Source organism: Panthera uncia, assembly GCF_023721935.1.
Source record: "Panthera uncia isolate 11264 chromosome C1 unlocalized genomic scaffold, Puncia_PCG_1.0 HiC_scaffold_3, whole genome shotgun sequence".
Taxonomy (NCBI): Eukaryota; Metazoa; Chordata; class Mammalia; order Carnivora; family Felidae; genus Panthera; species Panthera uncia.
In genome coordinates, this window is record NW_026057584.1 from 71,669,849 (window position 1) to 71,687,795 (window position 17,947).

At 36.2% G+C, this 17,947-nt stretch overlaps 1 protein-coding gene across 3 annotated transcripts in view; it reads left to right on the forward strand.

Annotated features, from left to right (window-relative positions):
* The first annotated feature begins 1,084 nt into the window (after positions 1–1,084).
* Positions 1,085–17,947, forward strand: part of WDSUB1 (WD repeat, sterile alpha motif and U-box domain containing 1) — a 53,135-nt gene continuing 36,272 nt past the window's right edge. The window contains exons 1-5 of one of the 3 annotated variants that reach the window (XM_049616126.1): positions 1,085–1,719; positions 3,318–3,739; positions 5,612–5,796; positions 7,969–8,061; positions 10,776–10,869. In XM_049616126.1, the coding sequence (XP_049472083.1) occupies positions 3,342–3,739; positions 5,612–5,796; positions 7,969–8,061; positions 10,776–10,869 (770 nt within the window). In that variant the 5' untranslated portion in view covers positions 1,085–1,719; positions 3,318–3,341. Of the gene's footprint in view, positions 1,720–3,317; positions 3,740–5,611; positions 5,797–7,968; positions 8,062–10,775; positions 10,870–17,947 lie in introns of those variants that run through there. The other 2 variants (XM_049616127.1, XM_049616128.1) reach the window with 2 other exon arrangements.

Consider the following 17,947-nt stretch of genomic DNA (forward strand, 5'->3'; position numbering starts at 1 on the left):
TGTATTTTGAAACAAGAAGGTGTCCTGTATATGCTGCTTAGTTTGAAACTGATCTAAGTTCTAGGATTGTAGTAGTTTATTTACAATGTGCCCACAGTGTCACTGGCATGAAATTATGTGTTTTGATTGATGTTACTACAATTAAGTTATATAGCAAAATTATATTTATTTGACTAAACTATATTGACTTTTTTTCTTAAAGGTTGCTAATTTGCCAATATATACTTACTAATAACTAGCAAAATCATTAGCAGCTTTCAAAGTTTCAACAGTTCACTATATTCCTTAAATATTAGTTTTAAAATCTTTACAAAGAAAATTTAAAAATAAAAGTTGTCTGTATCTTTGATTTTGCATCTGGGAGCCCTATAATGTCACGTACTTATCCTGTACTTGCACTTGGTTAACAAGCGTTAGCATGCTTAGGAACGTTTTTCTGCACAACTTTTTAATCTCAAAAGTGATTGGCAGGACGACTTTGTAGTCAATTACACGCGAAACCACGGTTCATTCGTGAGCCCAGGAGACACACTCAAAAAGGTCGGAGGAATGAACATCGGCTTCAAGGTGATACCAGGATATCCACAGGGGCCTGTCCAGTGAACAGCAGGAACATCAGGAATCGCAGGAACCGCAGGCTGCCCTGAAGAGATGTAGGAAACCTGAGCACGAAGACGATGACAGAAAACACCAAGTCATGGACCGCTGAGAGCCGAGCTAGCCTAAACAGAAAAGAGAATCACGGAGGTCAGAAGAGAACAGACAATACACACGAGAAATGAGAAAGGAAGAAGCTTCAAAAACCCCGAAGTGCAATAACCAGACAGTTGATACAATCCCACCTTTAAAACCATATTTCAGGCGCTCGTTAGGCCTTGGGACTTCAGTTTCCTCAACTGGGAAAAAAAAAAACCCTGCAAATAAAGGATCTTCCCCAAACTGAACTCATCTGGAACTGGCGCCAGAAGTTAAGGGACGTCCGCAGCGAAGGTAGGGAATGCACGCATGCGCCGCGGCGAGGGGCGGGCCCGGGGGGGCGGGGCCCGTTTCCATTCTCTTTGGATTTCCGCGTTTGCCAGCCCCGCCCGCCTCACCTGCATGTCACGTGGTCCGCGCCGCTCCGAGGGCACCTGAGGGCGGATTCCGCAGGCCCTGGGTCTTCCAGGTGGAAGTGGCCGCATCCGTGGACAGGTTTAGCAGCGACAGAGGCAGGTGGGGGAGCATGGCTGGGGTCAGCCGGCGAAGCCTCCCTACTCGGGGTGTCTGAACCTCTGGTCCTCGGAATCTGGTTCCTAACGCGCGACAGGGGCCAGCCAGCACCTGGACGGGAGCAGGGCGCGGCCGTGCGACCCGGGCCGGGAGCCGGGCGGGGCCTGCGGGCGTTGCGTGGAAGCCGCAGCTGGGCCGAGTCGAAAGCCGCCTTGCGCCCCGGAAGGCCTGACTCCCCGCCGGTCAGCCGGCAGCCCTCCTTCCTGGGTGGCTCAGTCCGCTAAGGCCTGGCAGGCTCTCAGATTAGGGCACACTCTTGGTCCCTACGTGCAGGGGGAGTAAATCGCGGGCTTTATTTGGGGAGATTTGGGGCATATCCCCGGTTTGCTTTGGATTAGATAGGGATGCGTGTGTTGACATTGGCGAGTTCACCGGCCGGCTCGGGGATGGAACCTCTGGAGTGACAGCTGAGCCCTGAGTGGAGACGCCCACACCCGGAGGCAGGAAGCGGTAGGCTTGAGAGAGCTTTTCCAAACAGGCTGTTCTTTCAAGTGGTAATGTCGCTATTTGGTCTGGAACTGCAAAGGGAGCTGAGTGCCACAAGGGTGTGGAAGCCAAAGTTTATTTGCAAGATTACCTATGTGTACCTGCACAGTTGGGATTTGGGAGTTCTCCCAGAAATCACCGCCTGATCTTGCTTGTTTTCAGTGCGCTAGTACAGGTGACAATCTATCAGGACATAATGTGGTTTGCTTTTTTTTGTTGTTGTTTTTTTGGGTTTGTTTTTTTTTTAAGACTTTATTGAAGTTTATGTTTGGAAAAAAGAGGCTGAAGTTTGGGCTATGATAAATATTGGTAAAGCTATGCTCCATATGTTTGTAAAGAATTCTGTAAGTAACATTTTAACAAGGGATCATGAATTACAGTCTAAGAGTATTTCAGCGCCGATTATTGTTTCATTTTGCATTATTTTTTCCCCTGCTGGATTTTTTTTTGTACTATTGGTAGATTTATTTTAAAATTTCTAATAACTTTATATTGTGTTCATATATGATACTTAAAGGTAAAACTCAAGTGGATTTGGGAAAAAAATATGCAATAAATATTTATTTGAGCATGTTAGGTGCCTGACACTGTTTTGTGTGCTATGGATATAGAAATGAGCAAGATGGACAAGATCTCTACTCCCTTGGAATTTACATTGAGAAATAAGATCCCAAAAGCGAAGGGAAGAGAATTTCAACATGGAAAAACAACTTTATGAAGAGCTAGGACCAAATCCATTTGATCAGGGAGGCTGGAAGGAAATGAGGGAAAGGAGGAGTGGCAGGACTTGAGATCTGAGAAGCAGGCAAGAGCCAGATCATATAACATTTTGTAAGCAGTGACAAAGGGCTTGGATTTCATTCTAAATTTGTAAATTTGTTCTTAAGCGCAGTCTGGCTAAGTCCTTATTACCACTCTTTCTCTTTGGTTTCCTTCTCTTGGTTTCCTTGAGTTATTAAATTGTTTCTTCACCTCAGGTGTTCGATATCATTTTATTCTTTATTAAGCAAGATGGTGGACCACGAGAGCTTTCAACACTGCCAGTGAAATTTTGAATGAAACCGTTAGTTTTTATGAGTGAACTGTGCAGTTAATGCATCTTAAAGGTAGAGCTTTAGCCTTGCCTCCCATCCTCTGCAAGGAGCAGCCAAAACAGTTTCTTAAGAATGGAAAATCTTTTTGAGTTGAGAGTAGCCAATCTGGAATGAGGCATCTTTGAGAAGTAATTAGTTAAGGGAAAGGCTTCAGAGGTGAAATACATACTGAAGGTTTTGGATGTTCAGTATCAAATCAGTTTGAAGTTACACAACAAGGTTCTTTTTCAAGAGTTATGGAACTTTATTGGTGTGCTGGTTGTGACTGTGATCATTAGAGTTTATAGTCTTATTGGCATTTTCTCTCCCAATTATTTTTATCTCAAGTATAATAGTTTGTCCTGTAAAAATATGAATGTAGGAGCCATCTCTGAGAAAACTCTTGAATTGATTTTGACTCTTTTATGTGGACTTGAGTTGTATTTATTTGATTCCGACGATGAAGTAATCTTTATTTAAAAATTGCAGGACATTTTACTTCCAATAAGAAACATGGTGAAACTAATCCACACATTAGCTGATCATGGTGATGATGTCAACTGCTGTGCATTCTCCTCTTCCCTCTTGGCCACTTGCTCTTTGGACAAAACAATTCGCCTGTACTCCCTCAGTGACTTTACTGAACTGCCCCACTCACCATTGAAGCTTCACACCTATGCTGTCCACTGCTGCTGTTTCTCCCCTTCAGGACACATTTTGGCTTCCTGTTCAACAGATGGTACCACTGTCCTATGGAATACTCAAAATGGAGAGCCTTTGGCAGTGATGGAACAGCCCAGTGGTAGCCCCGTGAGGGTTTGCCAGTTTTCCCCAGACTCCACTTGTTTGGTGTCAGGAGCAGCTGATGGAACGGTTGTTTTGTGGAATGCTCAGTCATACAAGTTATATAGGTATGAACGTTTAAATCCTTTCTGCTTTAATATTTAAATTAAAATATTACAATGCTCAGTCGTACAAGTTGTATAGGTATGAATATTTAAATCCTATTAACAAGTCTACCAAAAAAATAAAAATAGAAAGCAGAATATTTTGATGACTTGAAGAAGCAGATAATTTTCAGACACCACAAGGAATAACATTTTGACTTGATTTCTGAAGGACATAAAAACATGTTTGAGTGGTTCTTATAGATCTGCTTGGCTCTGAGAGTTTTATATTTCCAATCTTTCTCTTGTAAAATAAGGAGTAATCTGTTAGACTTTTATGGATTTTGACTTTAAGAGCTAGACGAAGAAAATGGTGTTTTGAATAAGGTTCAGTAATTTTAGGCTTTATTTTTGTCACTCATGACCCAGGTGTTCTCAATAATAGACCAATGGTAGGTAAGTCTCACCTAAAGAGACACAGCTATTTTCCTGACTAGGATTCTTGCTGGGTGAATAATCAACCCCAACCCCAGATAAAAGAACCTTGTGATTAGTGTAGTGTTGTGTTACGTTTAAAAAACAAGCAAACGAAAAACAACTGAAAACTCCTTTTAGATAAAAATACATCAATTATGTTACACTGGTAATGTTCTGTTGCAACTTGCCAACATGAAAGCTATGTATTTTTATGTACATTGTGGTGAAATACAGATAACAAAAAGTTTACCCTTTGAGTATTTTTTTCTTTCTTTTTAAAAAACATTTATCTTGACAGAGAGAGGGAGAGAGCTTGCATGCACTAGCTAGGGAGGAGCAGAGAGAGAGACAGACAGACAGAATGCCAAGCAGACTCCATGCTGTCAGCACAGAGCCAAAATCAAGTCACACAGATGTTTACCCGACTGAGCCACCCATAAACTTTTCAATATTACCAAGTAAAATAGCCCAGTATACTTTCTCCTCCCTGCCCCCCAGCATCATTCAGAGCACATGCCAGCTGGTAAACAACTGTTGCTCATTAGATTTAGGTCTTTTGATTGAACAAGGTCATGTGTTTTAAACAGTGTTAATGAATAGTTTAAAGAGAATGCGCAGGAGAAATGACATCTTTTTTTATTTTTTATTTTTTTATTTATTTTTTCAATATATGAAATTTATTGTCAAATTGGTTTCCATACAGACATCTTTACATGCGTGAAATATAGAGGTCAACTAAGGAATTTTCCTTTTCACTTATCAGATGACGACTTCAGGCCCTCTGGCATTACGACCCTAATGTATGTTGTAAAATGATACACTACAGATTTAAGTGCTGGATGGGACACTGCACTAATTGTTGGGCTTTTACCAGTTTTTTTCCTAATTGAGAAAATAATATTGTCAGCACAGTGCTTCTTTTTCTTCCCAAGATAATTTTCTTTTCATAAAGAATTCATACTTGAAAATAAAAGATTTCACTGTTGCTTCTTTTAATACTAAAGTTGAAAGTACTTTTGACCCTAATAACATGTTTTTCAATAAGAATAGGTTTTTAAGAATTATGTGGCCGTGGTTGATAGTGGTGGTTGTCAGAGCTTTTTTTAAGTTTTGTAGATTTTAACCTGTTCATACAGACCTGCCATTTGGAAAAATACGAAGATACATGGACTTTGGTTTAGATCTGTATAGCTTAGGCTTGAATATGTTAGTTAAGATAACATTTAGAGCCTCTTTTTTTTAAGTGTATGATTTTTTATTTATATAGACATCTGCCCTTTCTAGTTCTCAGATAGCCATTTTTCCTGTTTTTACTATATCAAGCTGTTGTTAGAAATTGCAATATAAGGTAAAAGATACTCTGAAATGAAAACCTTCCCCTTCTTCTTCTTTTTATTTATTTTTTTGCTTTTATTTCAGGTGCGGTAGTGTTAAGGATGGCTCCTTGGTGGCCTGTGCATTTTCTCCTGATGGAAACCTCTTTGTCACTGGCTCCTCGTGTGGAGATTTAACAGTGTGGGATGATAAAATGAGGTGTTTGCATAGTGAAAAAGCACATGATCTTGGAATTACCTGCTGTGATTTTTCTTCACAGCCAGTTTCTGGTTAGTTATTTTACTCTTTTAAGCACTAGTGGTTCCTATTTGTAATTTGTATATGACTTCTGGTTCTTTATTCATTTTCATTTCACCTTTAGTAAAATGAGAAGCCTCTTTAATTCATTCCTTTTAAGGAAATCATTCTCCTTTCTCTTGATCAAAATGAAATCACAAAGAACATGATAGGGGAAATCAGGTTCTTGAACATATGTTGGGGATGACTCAGCTTTGTACAGTACATCTGGATTCCTTGGATATGGTAATTTAGAGGACTTGACCCTATTTTAAAATACAGTATGTTAATATTCAAAGAGAAATGTGAAGTTAAAAAAAAAATTGGAAACAGAAGCTAAATTTTCAAAAGTTTACTAATTTAATCTTTGAAGCAAAAGCTAAATTTATGACATGTTTGACAACACAATTAGCTTTTAGAAGAAGTACAGACTCCTGAATATAGATAGACTCTTGGTTTTAAATAGATAGCAGTGAGTTGGGAAGCTTTCTTCTTCTGTTTCATCCCCTGTGTTAGGATGGGAGTTCTGCCTTTGTTGCTTCCAGTCTTGTTACACCACCAGTGCTGTCCTATTAGCAGTATAACGGGAGCTACGTTTGTAAATTTAAAATTTTTTAGTAGTAGGTGACATTAATTTTAATGATATATTTTAATTGTACTCAATATATATTAAATATTTCAGTAATCGATAGTAACAATAAGATATTTTACTACTTTTTGGTGCTAGGTTTTTGAAATCTGGTGTGTGTATTATGTCACATTTCAATTTATACTAGCCACATTTTAGGCATTCAGTAGCCACATGTGGCTAGTGACTACCTTTATTGCACAGCCCAGGGCCAGGAGGTGGGTAGGATCATTTTGGCACTTCCCTATTTCAAACCTATCAGTGAATGGTTAAAATAAGTTTAAGGTAAGAGAAAATGCCAAATCCAAAACATAAAGCCTGACACACTCTGTTTCCCTGCCTCTTAAAGCACACTTGGCCTCATGCATTCTCTTGCCACACTGGCCTCCTTTCATTCCTTGAATGTTTGTAAGATTTTTCCAAGAGTTTTACATGTGAACCCTTCACCTGGTTACTCTTAGATATCCTTTAGATTTCAGGTAAAAATCACTTCAGATGAACCTCCCCTGTGCTTACCCATTTAATTGTATCTTAATACATATCCGTGCCCAAACTTCCTTTGATGAAGCTACATGTGTGATGATGTTGGGTGGAACTTATGTAAAATTGAGTTGATTTCAATATTTACATTACCAACAGGTATTTAGGAGCTTACCTAGTGTGTATGTAATTATACACTGAAATTATCTCACTAAATATTAAAAACTAATGGATTTTTTTATGACACCAAATTTACTGATTACTTTCCCTAATTTGTATAATTTCCACCAAATAAAATAGACCGAGTTAATGTTATTTTGGATTCATATAATTCCAGCATTTGTCTTGATTAAATCAAATGCGGGGAAAAAATCTCATTATTTCATGTGAATTCTAGACTAAGCTTTTAAGAAATGGGTATGTTCTTGGGGTGCCTGGGTGGCTCAGTCAGTTAGGTATCCGACTTCAGCTCCGGTCATGATCTCAGGGTTCGTGAGTTCGAGCCCTGCATCGGGTTCTGTGCTGACTGCTCAGAGCCTGGAGCCTGCTTTGGATTCTGTCCCTCCCCTACTCACACTCTGTCTCCCTCCATCTCTCAAAAATGAATAAATGTTAAAAAAAAAAAAATTAAAAAAAAAAAAAAGAAATGGGTATGTTCTTTAAAAAAAAGTTAAGTTGGAAATAATTAAACATTTAACACTCATAACTTTTCTTCCTAATTTTTCCCATCAGTGCTAGCTCATAGACTCTAAAATTGGGCTGGAAAATTCTCTAGGCTTAGTGGCTCAATATTGGCCCATGGAACCTTGAGTTACCTTAATGGAAGGTAAATAAAAAAAGGTATTTTGTTGAAGCAACTTCAGGGGTTAGAGTCCTAATCTTGTTGAAAATAAATTCTTATACCAATAGAATGAAATGTTGGTTAAAGTTAATATCTCTTGTGAATATGGTTTAAATGAATAGAATTAACATCTCGATATAGGAAGTTGAAAATTTTTTGGTTTAAATGTTTGATCAATTCTTGTGTATTTATTTTTAACAAATTTTACGTTTTTAGATGGAGAGCAAGGTCTTCAGTATTTTCGATTGGCATCATGTGGTCAGGATTGCCAGATCAAAATTTGGGTTGTTTCTTTTACCCATATCTTAGGTATGTATTAATTAGTAGTTCTCTAAAATTATTTGTAGTCAAGATAGAATTTCTATATGAATGATTCTTTTTACTTAAGGAATTCTGGATATCTAGAAGTGATTATAAAAATATGCTTTAATAAATTTTAATCAGAGAAATTGCATATACATGATTTAAAAATTGGATGCTCATCACTGATGATGACCTCAACACCATCACCACACACATTTCTGCTGACCAGAGGTAACCACTTTGCGCTTTATCTGTTTGCAATTCTTGGTGGTTTTCACAGTTTCTGTAAATATTGTTATACCACTATATTTTAAATGTATTCACTGTAGGGATTGTTATTTGATAGTGTGTGGGAGGTCGTTCCTCCCTGTATTGCACTATTCCTTCAGGTGACCCTTCAGTCAAGAAACTTACATTATTCAGTTTTGAAAAAGTGTTCCTTTAAGTTATTTCTTTAATAATTTCTTCCCCATGTCCTCTCTTTTAATAACTCTCATCAATAGAACGTTGGACCTCCTAATTTCATTCCCTATGGAATTTTTTATTCCATCATATTTTCAATTTCTATTAGCTCATATTATTTTCTGTTTCTTTCTCTTACTGTTTTTATTTTATGAATGCAAGATCATCTTAAAACTCTCAGGGTATTAATTAGAGGCTTTTTGTTTTGTTGTTCCCTTCGGTTTCCTGATTATCTTTGTTTGCTCTTGGGCCTTTTGTTTGTTTACTCTGATCTTTCTCTTTCATATGGTTACCTTCTTCAAATGTCTGGTGATCCTTGTTTTCCATTTACATTTAATAACTAGGCAAAAATAAGATATTTAGAGGGTCTATGCACACAGTGGTTTGTTGTTGCTGGCTTCCCTTTCGATTAAAGGGGTGGGTTGTTGGCCCTTACTGAGGAGGATTTAGGGGCTTAGGGAATTGCCCTGGAGCTGCCAGGGAGCTCCCCAGAAAGCTGTTATTTTCCCTAGAAACATTTTGCTCAGAAAGCAGTATCAGGCTTTCGTTCAGTATGCTATGGGTGGGACCAGGGAGGAATTAAAGGTAGACACTGTTTCATAAACAGGCTTTTCACTAACTTTTTTGTTTTCAGGTCGATGTCTGTGTCATTCTGACTTTGCTTTTCATTAGCTTTTGATAGTCCTAAGTCTTTTGGGGTATTCTTGGACATAGCCCCTCCTTTTGCACTCTGGGCTGTTACTTTTTCCTCCTCATTAGTTAATTTGCTTTCTGACTTTTCAAAATTGGTTTGAATTTTGGATTGTTGATACCTCTCTTTCTATTCTCTTCATTGATGTGATTTTATATCTTTATTAATTCTTCCACTATCATTTCAATGAGGACTCTGAAATTATATGGTCATTTGGCCATCTTGCTTCAGATGCCTAAAAATGTTCTTATTTGATTATTTGTTACCTAATAAGCTTCAGTTAAATAACAAACTGCAAATATTTTTTCCTACTTGTTGAAACTTTTACCTGCTCTAATGACTTTTTGTTTAATTAAATGCTTGTTATAAGAGCCATTAACACTTCAAAAAAGTTTTCATTGGGTCTGAGAAAATTAATAGATTTCACTTATTTCCTTATCTCAGGTCAACTTCCTAATAATTTTTATAGCTTGTCACTAAAATGTATTGAATTCCCTGGGTTTACCTTTAAAATAGTTGTGCTATTCCTTTTCAGTAATTATAGAAGGTATGAAAAGGATTTAGTGTTCCCATACTTTGTAGGAGTATTATATATTAGAATTATAAGATGGATAAATTACCATTGATTATTTTTATTTGTGGAATGAGAAAATATTTTTTTAATATCATATTTTGAAAACTGATCTTTGTTTAGGCATTTGAGCAATTTGATTCCTTTTTAGGCATTTGGGCAATTGTGTGTGTGTATATATACATATGTATGTGTGTATGTATTTTTTTTTTTTAACATATATATACTTTATAAGTAGGCTCCATGCCCAGCATGGGGCTCAAACTCATGACCCCAAGATCAAGAGTTACATTCTCCACTGACTGAGCCAGCCAGGAACCCCAATATGTATATTTTTTATATTTTTTAAAATTAGATGCCAAGATTGTCTTATACTGTATTTTAAAATTTTATATTAGTTTACAATTTCATATTTTTATGTATTTTATAGAGTTTAACATTAAAATTTTTTTTTTAATTTTTTTTTTTTAACGTTTATTTATTTTTGAGACAGAGAGAGAGCATGAACGGGTGAGGAGCAGAGAGAGGGAGACATAGAATCGGAAGCAGGCTCCAGGCTCTGAGCCATTGGCCCAGAGCCCGACGCGGGGCTCGAACTCACGGAGTGTGAGATCGTGACCTGAGCTGAAGTCAGACGCTTAACCGACTGAGCCACCCAGGCGCCCCAACATTAAAAATTTTTAAAGCATTTGATCATTACAATCCTCTGCACCTTTGCTGAGTGCACCATTTACTTTATCCATTACTGAACTTCTGAAACCACTTAATCACACTGCATTCCAGTACCTGAGTTGCAGGGGGAGTTTTTTTCATTTTTGTATTGTTTAGGCACTTAAAGATTTATTAAGTTTATTATTTAATATTTATTTAATTCATTATTTATTATTTAATTATTTTTAATTTTTTTATTAAAATGAATAAGTGAAATAGTTTTGACTTAAAGATAAATTCTAAGCACAGTCAGCTTGCTAATTTTTCTCACCTTGTTATTTGCAGGTTTTGAATTAAAATATAAAAGTACACTGAGTGGGCACTGTGCTCCTGTTCTGGCTTGTGCTTTTTCTCATAATGGGCAGATGCTAGTCTCGGGGTAAGCTTTTTAGTTTAATTTCCTTACACCATTTTCATATGAAATAGGACATACATAAAAGTACATAAAACATAAGAGAATAGCTCAATAAAGTTATACAGACCTGTGTAACCACTACTCAGGTCAAGAAATAGAACATCACTGGTTCTGCTCTGAAAATCCTCCCCTTCCAGGTACCCCTGTAGGGTGACAGCACCTCAAGTCATATACAATATTGCTTTTTTCTTTTAAACTGATTTAAAACAAATCATGCAATGTGTATTGTTTTGTGTCTGGCTTTCCTTAGTCAACGTGATGTTTATGACATTCATATTAACGCATACAGCTGTGGTTTGTTGATTTTCATTGTTTATATTATATATATTATACATATATATAATATGAATATATGATTTTATATATATATAAATATATAAGCATATATATATGTATATATATATATACATATATATATATGCTCTCTGTATTTCAGTATATGAGCCACTTATTGGTTATATATGTTACAAATATCTTTTCCCTTCTGTGGATTTGCCTGTTCACAGTTTATAATTTTAGTGTACTTAGTTTTTTATGTTCTGAGTCATAAAGGTATTTTCCCATATTATCTTCTAAAACCTTCATTATTTTTCTTTTCTCAAATGTGATATGTGGGCATCATGTACAATAGGAATCGAGTATTATTTCTTTCCATGTGGATAGCCAGTTGTCCAAGTACTATGCATCGAAAATACCGTTTTTTCTCCATGTTGTTCTGCTACCTTGTGAGAAACCACTGACCATGTGTGTGTGGATCTGGTTCTCAGCCTGCTTTTTTTGTTCTAAATAATAAACTTACTATTTTTTTCTGTTTATCTATCCCTTCTCTAAAACCATTCTGTCTTTCCAAGGCTTTGTATCTTAGCTATTCCTGAATTTTGACACTTCCATATAAATTTTAGATTTAGCTGGTCATATTGCCTCTAGTTACTCTCTGTACAGCCACAGACCTGTTTGGATTTTGATTGTGGTTGTAATGAGTCTGACAAAAGCAGAGATAATTGACCTCTTTACGATATTGAGTCTTCTAATCCATGAATGTGTTATGTTTCTCCATTTATTTTTGTTTTGATTTCTCTCAATAATTGTCTTCTATGTAGAAGTCTTCCTCCTCTTTTATTAGATTTATTTCTAAGCACTTAATTTTTTTTGTTGCTATTATAAAAGAGATAGCAAATGTAAGGAAGTAAATATGGGAAAACCAGAGATTTACCTGTAAAGATCTTAAATTTTGTGTTTTTGATAACAAAAATCAATCATATCACATTAATAATGATGATTTTTGTTTCTTCCTTTCTAATCATTGTACCTTTGATATCATCTATGTGCTGCTGAACTGGCTGACACTACCAAGATAATGGAAACAGTGATAACAGCCATCCTTTGATTCCTTTTTGCAAAGGGAAAGCTTTCATTATTAAGTATGATCATATAGGTTTTGGGGAGATAAACTATATTAGCCCCTCTGTTCCTTCTAGCTTATGAGTTTCTTTTTTTTAATCACGAAGAGGTATTCTGATTTTACCTGTATCTTTTGAAATAATCATATGATTTTTCTTTTATTCTGTTAGGTGGTAAATTATATTGGCTTTTCAAATGTTAAACCAACCTTGCTTTGTTGGAATAAAAACAGTTTACTCAGGACTTGTATTTTTGTGTATTGCAGTAGAGAAGTCTGATTCTAATTGTTACTTCTTTGTAATTTGTATTTTTTTCACTGGCTGCTCACAAAAATGTTCTCTCTGGTTTTTTGCCCTTACTTTGTATTTAGATTTGGATTTCTTTTTATTTAGTTTGCTTTGGAATTCACTGAGCTTGTTAAATATGTAGAGTAATAATTCATCAGTTAAGGGGAAATTCTTATTATCTCTTCAAATATTACTTCTGCCCTTTCTCTCCTCTAAATCTCGGACTCTAATTAAATGCAAAATATACCTTCTTACTATAAACTTTATATCTTTTTTCTTCTGCATTTTTCATTCTCTTTTTTTTTTTTTTTTCAACATTTTAAATTTATTTTTGGGACAGAGAGAGACAGAGCATGAACGGGGGAGGGGCAGAGAGAGAGGGAGACACAGAATCTGAAACAGGCTCCAGGCTCCGAGCCATCAGCCTAGAGCCTGACGCGGGGCTCAAACTCACGGACCGCGAGATCGTGACCTGGCTGAAGTCGGACGCTTAACCGACTGTGCCACCCAGGCGCCCTGCATTTTTCATTCTCTTATTTCTTGTGCTGTATTCTGAATAATTTCTCCTTTGCTGATGCCCTCCTTAGCTTTATCTGATATGTTACTTTAAACTGGTCCATTGATGGATCTTTAATTTTGGTTATTTTACTTTTTGGTCCTGACATTTCTATTTGGCTAGTTTTTCCAGGTCCACTATGTCACTTTTTATGATTTCTAGTTCTCTGTTGAAAATTTTAATCTTGGCTTCTATTTTCCAAAACTTTGTTCTATAAAGCAATTGGTTTGGTACACAGTGGTATGATTCAGTTACTTTATATTCTCCTATTTGTGTACTTTGGTATATTTTCTCCTTGCTGCCATTGGATTTTTGCAAACTTGCCTGTCTGATCTCACAGGTCATAGCACTGAAATACACATTCATAGCTCTTCACAGCAGCTTTTGCTCCAGCCAAGATATTTAGGCTCCTAACATTCACTTAAAATATTCTGGACTGAACCTGATAGTTCTTTTCCCATATTCTCTAATCCTTGACAGATAAAAGCCAAATAATTAGTTATATTGCCATCATTTTAGATTGACTCTTTCATCTCAAATGATGAAAATGGCTCATCAAAAAAGCATTTATAGTAATTCTCCTTTGACCTAAGATTGAAATCAGTGGAAAGTTTAAACAAATAAAGTTGGATTTCCTTCTGTTGTTTGGGGGGGATATATTGTGCATTTCATTTTTGAGAGGTTAATTGACAAAATGATGGTATGAAATTCAGCAAGTATTTATGACTCTCTTATGTACCCAGGTCTCTGCCAATTGCAATAGGGCATGTAAAAGGAAGTATAAGACAGTGTGCCCTTAAAGACGTTTTGATTCTCTATCTTGATGTTCACGTGATAACCTAATAATATTACAAGATCTAACATGTCTTTGCTTTCTGAATCATGAAAGAAGTATTAAGTGATATTCAGTATAGTTTTTGTGTTACTATTTGTGTTATAAAAAATGGCATTTTATAGCATACTTCCTTATATATATGTGATTTATAATTAATATTTTATGTTAACTAAGATAGACCTTTTCAGTCATTCTAGATTAATGGAATTTTACATTGTTAAATACTTTTTGGCATATGTGCTCTAGGTCACATTGAGATATTTTTCTGAGTATTCTTAGTTCATTTGGATAAATATACAGGCAAGTGAATTGTTTGGAAATGTGAAGGATGGTGAAAGATAAACATTTAGTCTTTTAGGAGAATTGGGACATATGTTTTAACTATATTTCATGAATAGATAAAGAACAAGTTAATTGGTTGATGATAGATTCCATCTGCAACTAAGAATCATTGGTAAGATGGAATGGATACATCTGCTAAAGAGAGAGTAGGAAAAAAGCGAGTAGGATAAAAGATTTTTGAATACAAGTGGCTACATAGGAAAAATGAATTGACCCCAGAATGGGATTATAGGTCAGGTGTGCTAAGGAAGTTGTATAGGGGATAGATACAGGGTAACTATGTAAAAGGCATTATGGAATTTATGCAGATATGGGAGGATCGGGGAAACAGGGCATTCCAAGAGGCAGGAAATTCTTGAGTGAATTACAATGTATTATAAATGGAGAGGTGCCTGGGTGGCTCATTTGGTTGAGTGTCCAACTCTTGATTTTGGCTCAGGTCATGATCCCAGGGTTGTGGGATCTAGCCCTTGTCAGACTCTATGCTGAGTGTGGAGCCTGCTTGAGATTCTCTCTCTTTCTGCCCTTTAGCCCCTCCCCAGCTTGCACTCTCTCTCTTTCTCTCTCTCTCTCTCTCTCTCTCTCAAAACGAAATAAATCTTAAAAAAAAAAAAAAAAGTATGATAAATGTAAAAAGGAGTAATGGGAATTGAGGCTGGAAAAATAGATTGTAGAGATGAAAGAGAACTAGGATGTTGTTATAACTTTGTATGGATTTAGGAAAACAATTGAAACTTTGAAAGCATTTCTAATAAGCATCTCCTAGCTATAGGAGAGATGGGTGTTAAAGGTTAAAGAAATTAAACTATGATTTAGGTCAATGGTTCTCATACATTTTGGTTTTAGGATTCTTTGACATTCTTAAAAGTTATTGACCTCAAAGAGCTTTTGCTTATATGGATGATATATATCATATATATGCTATATATATGATATCTATATATGATATCTATATATGATCTATATATGATATATATGTATATATTACATGTATATGTGTGTGTAATATATATATTACATGTATGTGTGTGTATATATGTGATATATATATTACATATATATACATACATATATGTATATTGCTATTTACCAAAAATAAAACTGAGAAAATTCTAAAATATTTTTAATTCATTAAAAATATATACTCATTGCATGTTAAGATTTTTTTTCTTAGAAAAAATAAAAAGAGTGGCATTGTTTTACATTATTTAAAATCTCTTCAATATCTGGGCTAGCAGAAGATACATGGGTTCTCATGTCTGCTTCACATATTTCATTAGTTCTCAGAGCTATGATGGCATCACCCACGATGGAACAAAATACGTAGGAATTTATTCCATCTTTCTCTGCATCTCTCTTCTAATAATTTTCCTCTAGGCCTTTGGCAGAATTTGTCTTTTGTTCTACCCTACTTCTCTTGATCAACCAGATAAAACAAACATATAGCTTTTGTTCAGGCAGGAAAGATCAGTCTTCCTAATTCAAATAGGGCTGCCACTTTCCATAAATTCTCAGTTCTAGTAGGTAGGATTCCTTGGAAACCAGTTTTAAAATGCTCATTGTTGTTAGAGTTCAATAGATAAAACCCTCTTTTCTTCTTTTAAAAAAATTTTTTTTTAATTTTTTTTTTTTAACGTTTATTTATTTTTGAGACAGAGAGAGACAGAGCATGAACGGGGGAGGGTCAGAGAGAGGGAGACACAGAATCTGAAACAGGCTCCAGGCTCTGAGCTGTCAGCACAGAGCCTGACGCGGGGCTCGAACTCACAGACCGCAAGATCATGACCTGAGCCAAAGTCGGCCGCTTAACCAACTGAGCCACCCAGGCGCCCTTCTTTTAAAAAATTTTTAAAATGTTTATTTTTGAGAGAGAAAGAGCATGAGCGTGGGAGGGGCAGAGAAGAGAGAGAGAGAGAGAGAGAGAGAGAGAGAGAGAGAATCATAAGCAGGCTCCGCACTGAAAGCAGAGCACCCAGTGTGGGACTCAAACTCATGAACTGTGAGATCATGACCTGAGCCAAAGTTGGATGCTTAACCTACTGAGCTACCCAGGTGCCCACCCTTTTCTTCTTCTTGAGTCGGAAACCAGTGACAGAGAACTACAGGACAGACTGGATGACATGTCTGTAGATTTGCAGCTGACTTGCTCACTGCTCTTGGGCAGCCAGCACCACTGCAGACTTCCCCTGCAGAGGCAGATCAGGTAAAAGAGAAAATCCAGAAGGGGCTGGGCCAAATGGCCTAATGTCTTCCCCCAAACTTTCCAGTCATCTTTCATTCTTTTTCTGCTAAGCAGGAGAGGAATAAGACCAGGAACCTTATTCCAGAAAGGCTGAGAAATGTACCCTTTCATCCAACAAGATGTTTGTTTATATTTTATCTATTTTGTAAATGTAAAGGATAGAGTTTTATTGTCATGAATTTGGAGTGGCTATAACAAACAACCTTCTCTTGCTCAGTAATGACTAGAATAAGGCTTGAGATCACTCTTCCAAAATCATCTTTTCCCCTCTATCTCTTTACAACATTATTTATAATCCTATAGAACAGGTCAGTACATTTAGTAGCCTAAAAGTGCATGATGGCGATTTATCAATAGATAAAGATAAAATTAGATATTGCATTGCTTTAAATTAGATGTCTTGTGAAAGCTTTAATGAAATATGAATGGCCATGTCATCTGCCTTATGTGTTTTTAGGCTAAAACCATCCCCATTATGAATCAATTTTAATGTTAATACATTCATGGGGGATGATGTTCTAGGAAGTAAAATGCAAAAAGTTGGGTTTTGGGATCACATAGAACTAGTTTTCATCCCAGTCCTGCCATTTACTAGCTGTGTGACCTTGAACAGTTTCTAATTCCATATCTTATCTCAACTTCATTTCTCTGAATTATAAAATAGAGAAAATAATAACACTTTCCTCATAAGATTGTTATGAAGCTTAAATAAGAAAATGCTGGGGGCACCTGGGTGGCTCAGTCAGTTCAATGTCTGACTCTTAGTTTCTGCTCAGGTCATGATCTCCTGGTTCATGAGATTGAGCCCCGTGTCAGGCTCTGCACTGATGTGGGATTCTCTCTCTCCCTGTCTCTCTGCCCCTCCTCTGCTGTGTGCTCTCTCTCTCAAAATAAATAAAATAAAAAAAATAAAAAAAAAAAAAAAAGAAAATTCCAGCAAAGCATTATTTATTTTGGGGGCATAATAATTGTTTATTAAACATTATGTATATTATTTTTTGTGTAATGTAAAACATTGGGCAGTTACATAACATTTTACTTCCTCATTTTCTGACTTCTGCTTGAAGTTTCAACCGTTGGCCTATACTGAGGGGTATTATAAAATAAATGTTTGAAATTAACCATGTGTCTTTGAAACAGTTGTTGAGGACTTTTTGTCATAGTATCCTCTCTGTAAACACCTTGGGGAAAATAGTTCTTTCAGGTCTCAGTCTGAGGAATTGATGTCTCTTTTCCAAACTTTGAGTTTGTGTTTCTACATTTTTTTTAATTGCTAAAGAAGCTCAGAACCAAACTTGCAGCCCTCCTGTGGCAAGGTGGACTGGATTTTATGACGTATATTTTTATTTTTAATCTTTATCTTTATTTTTTCTTCCTCA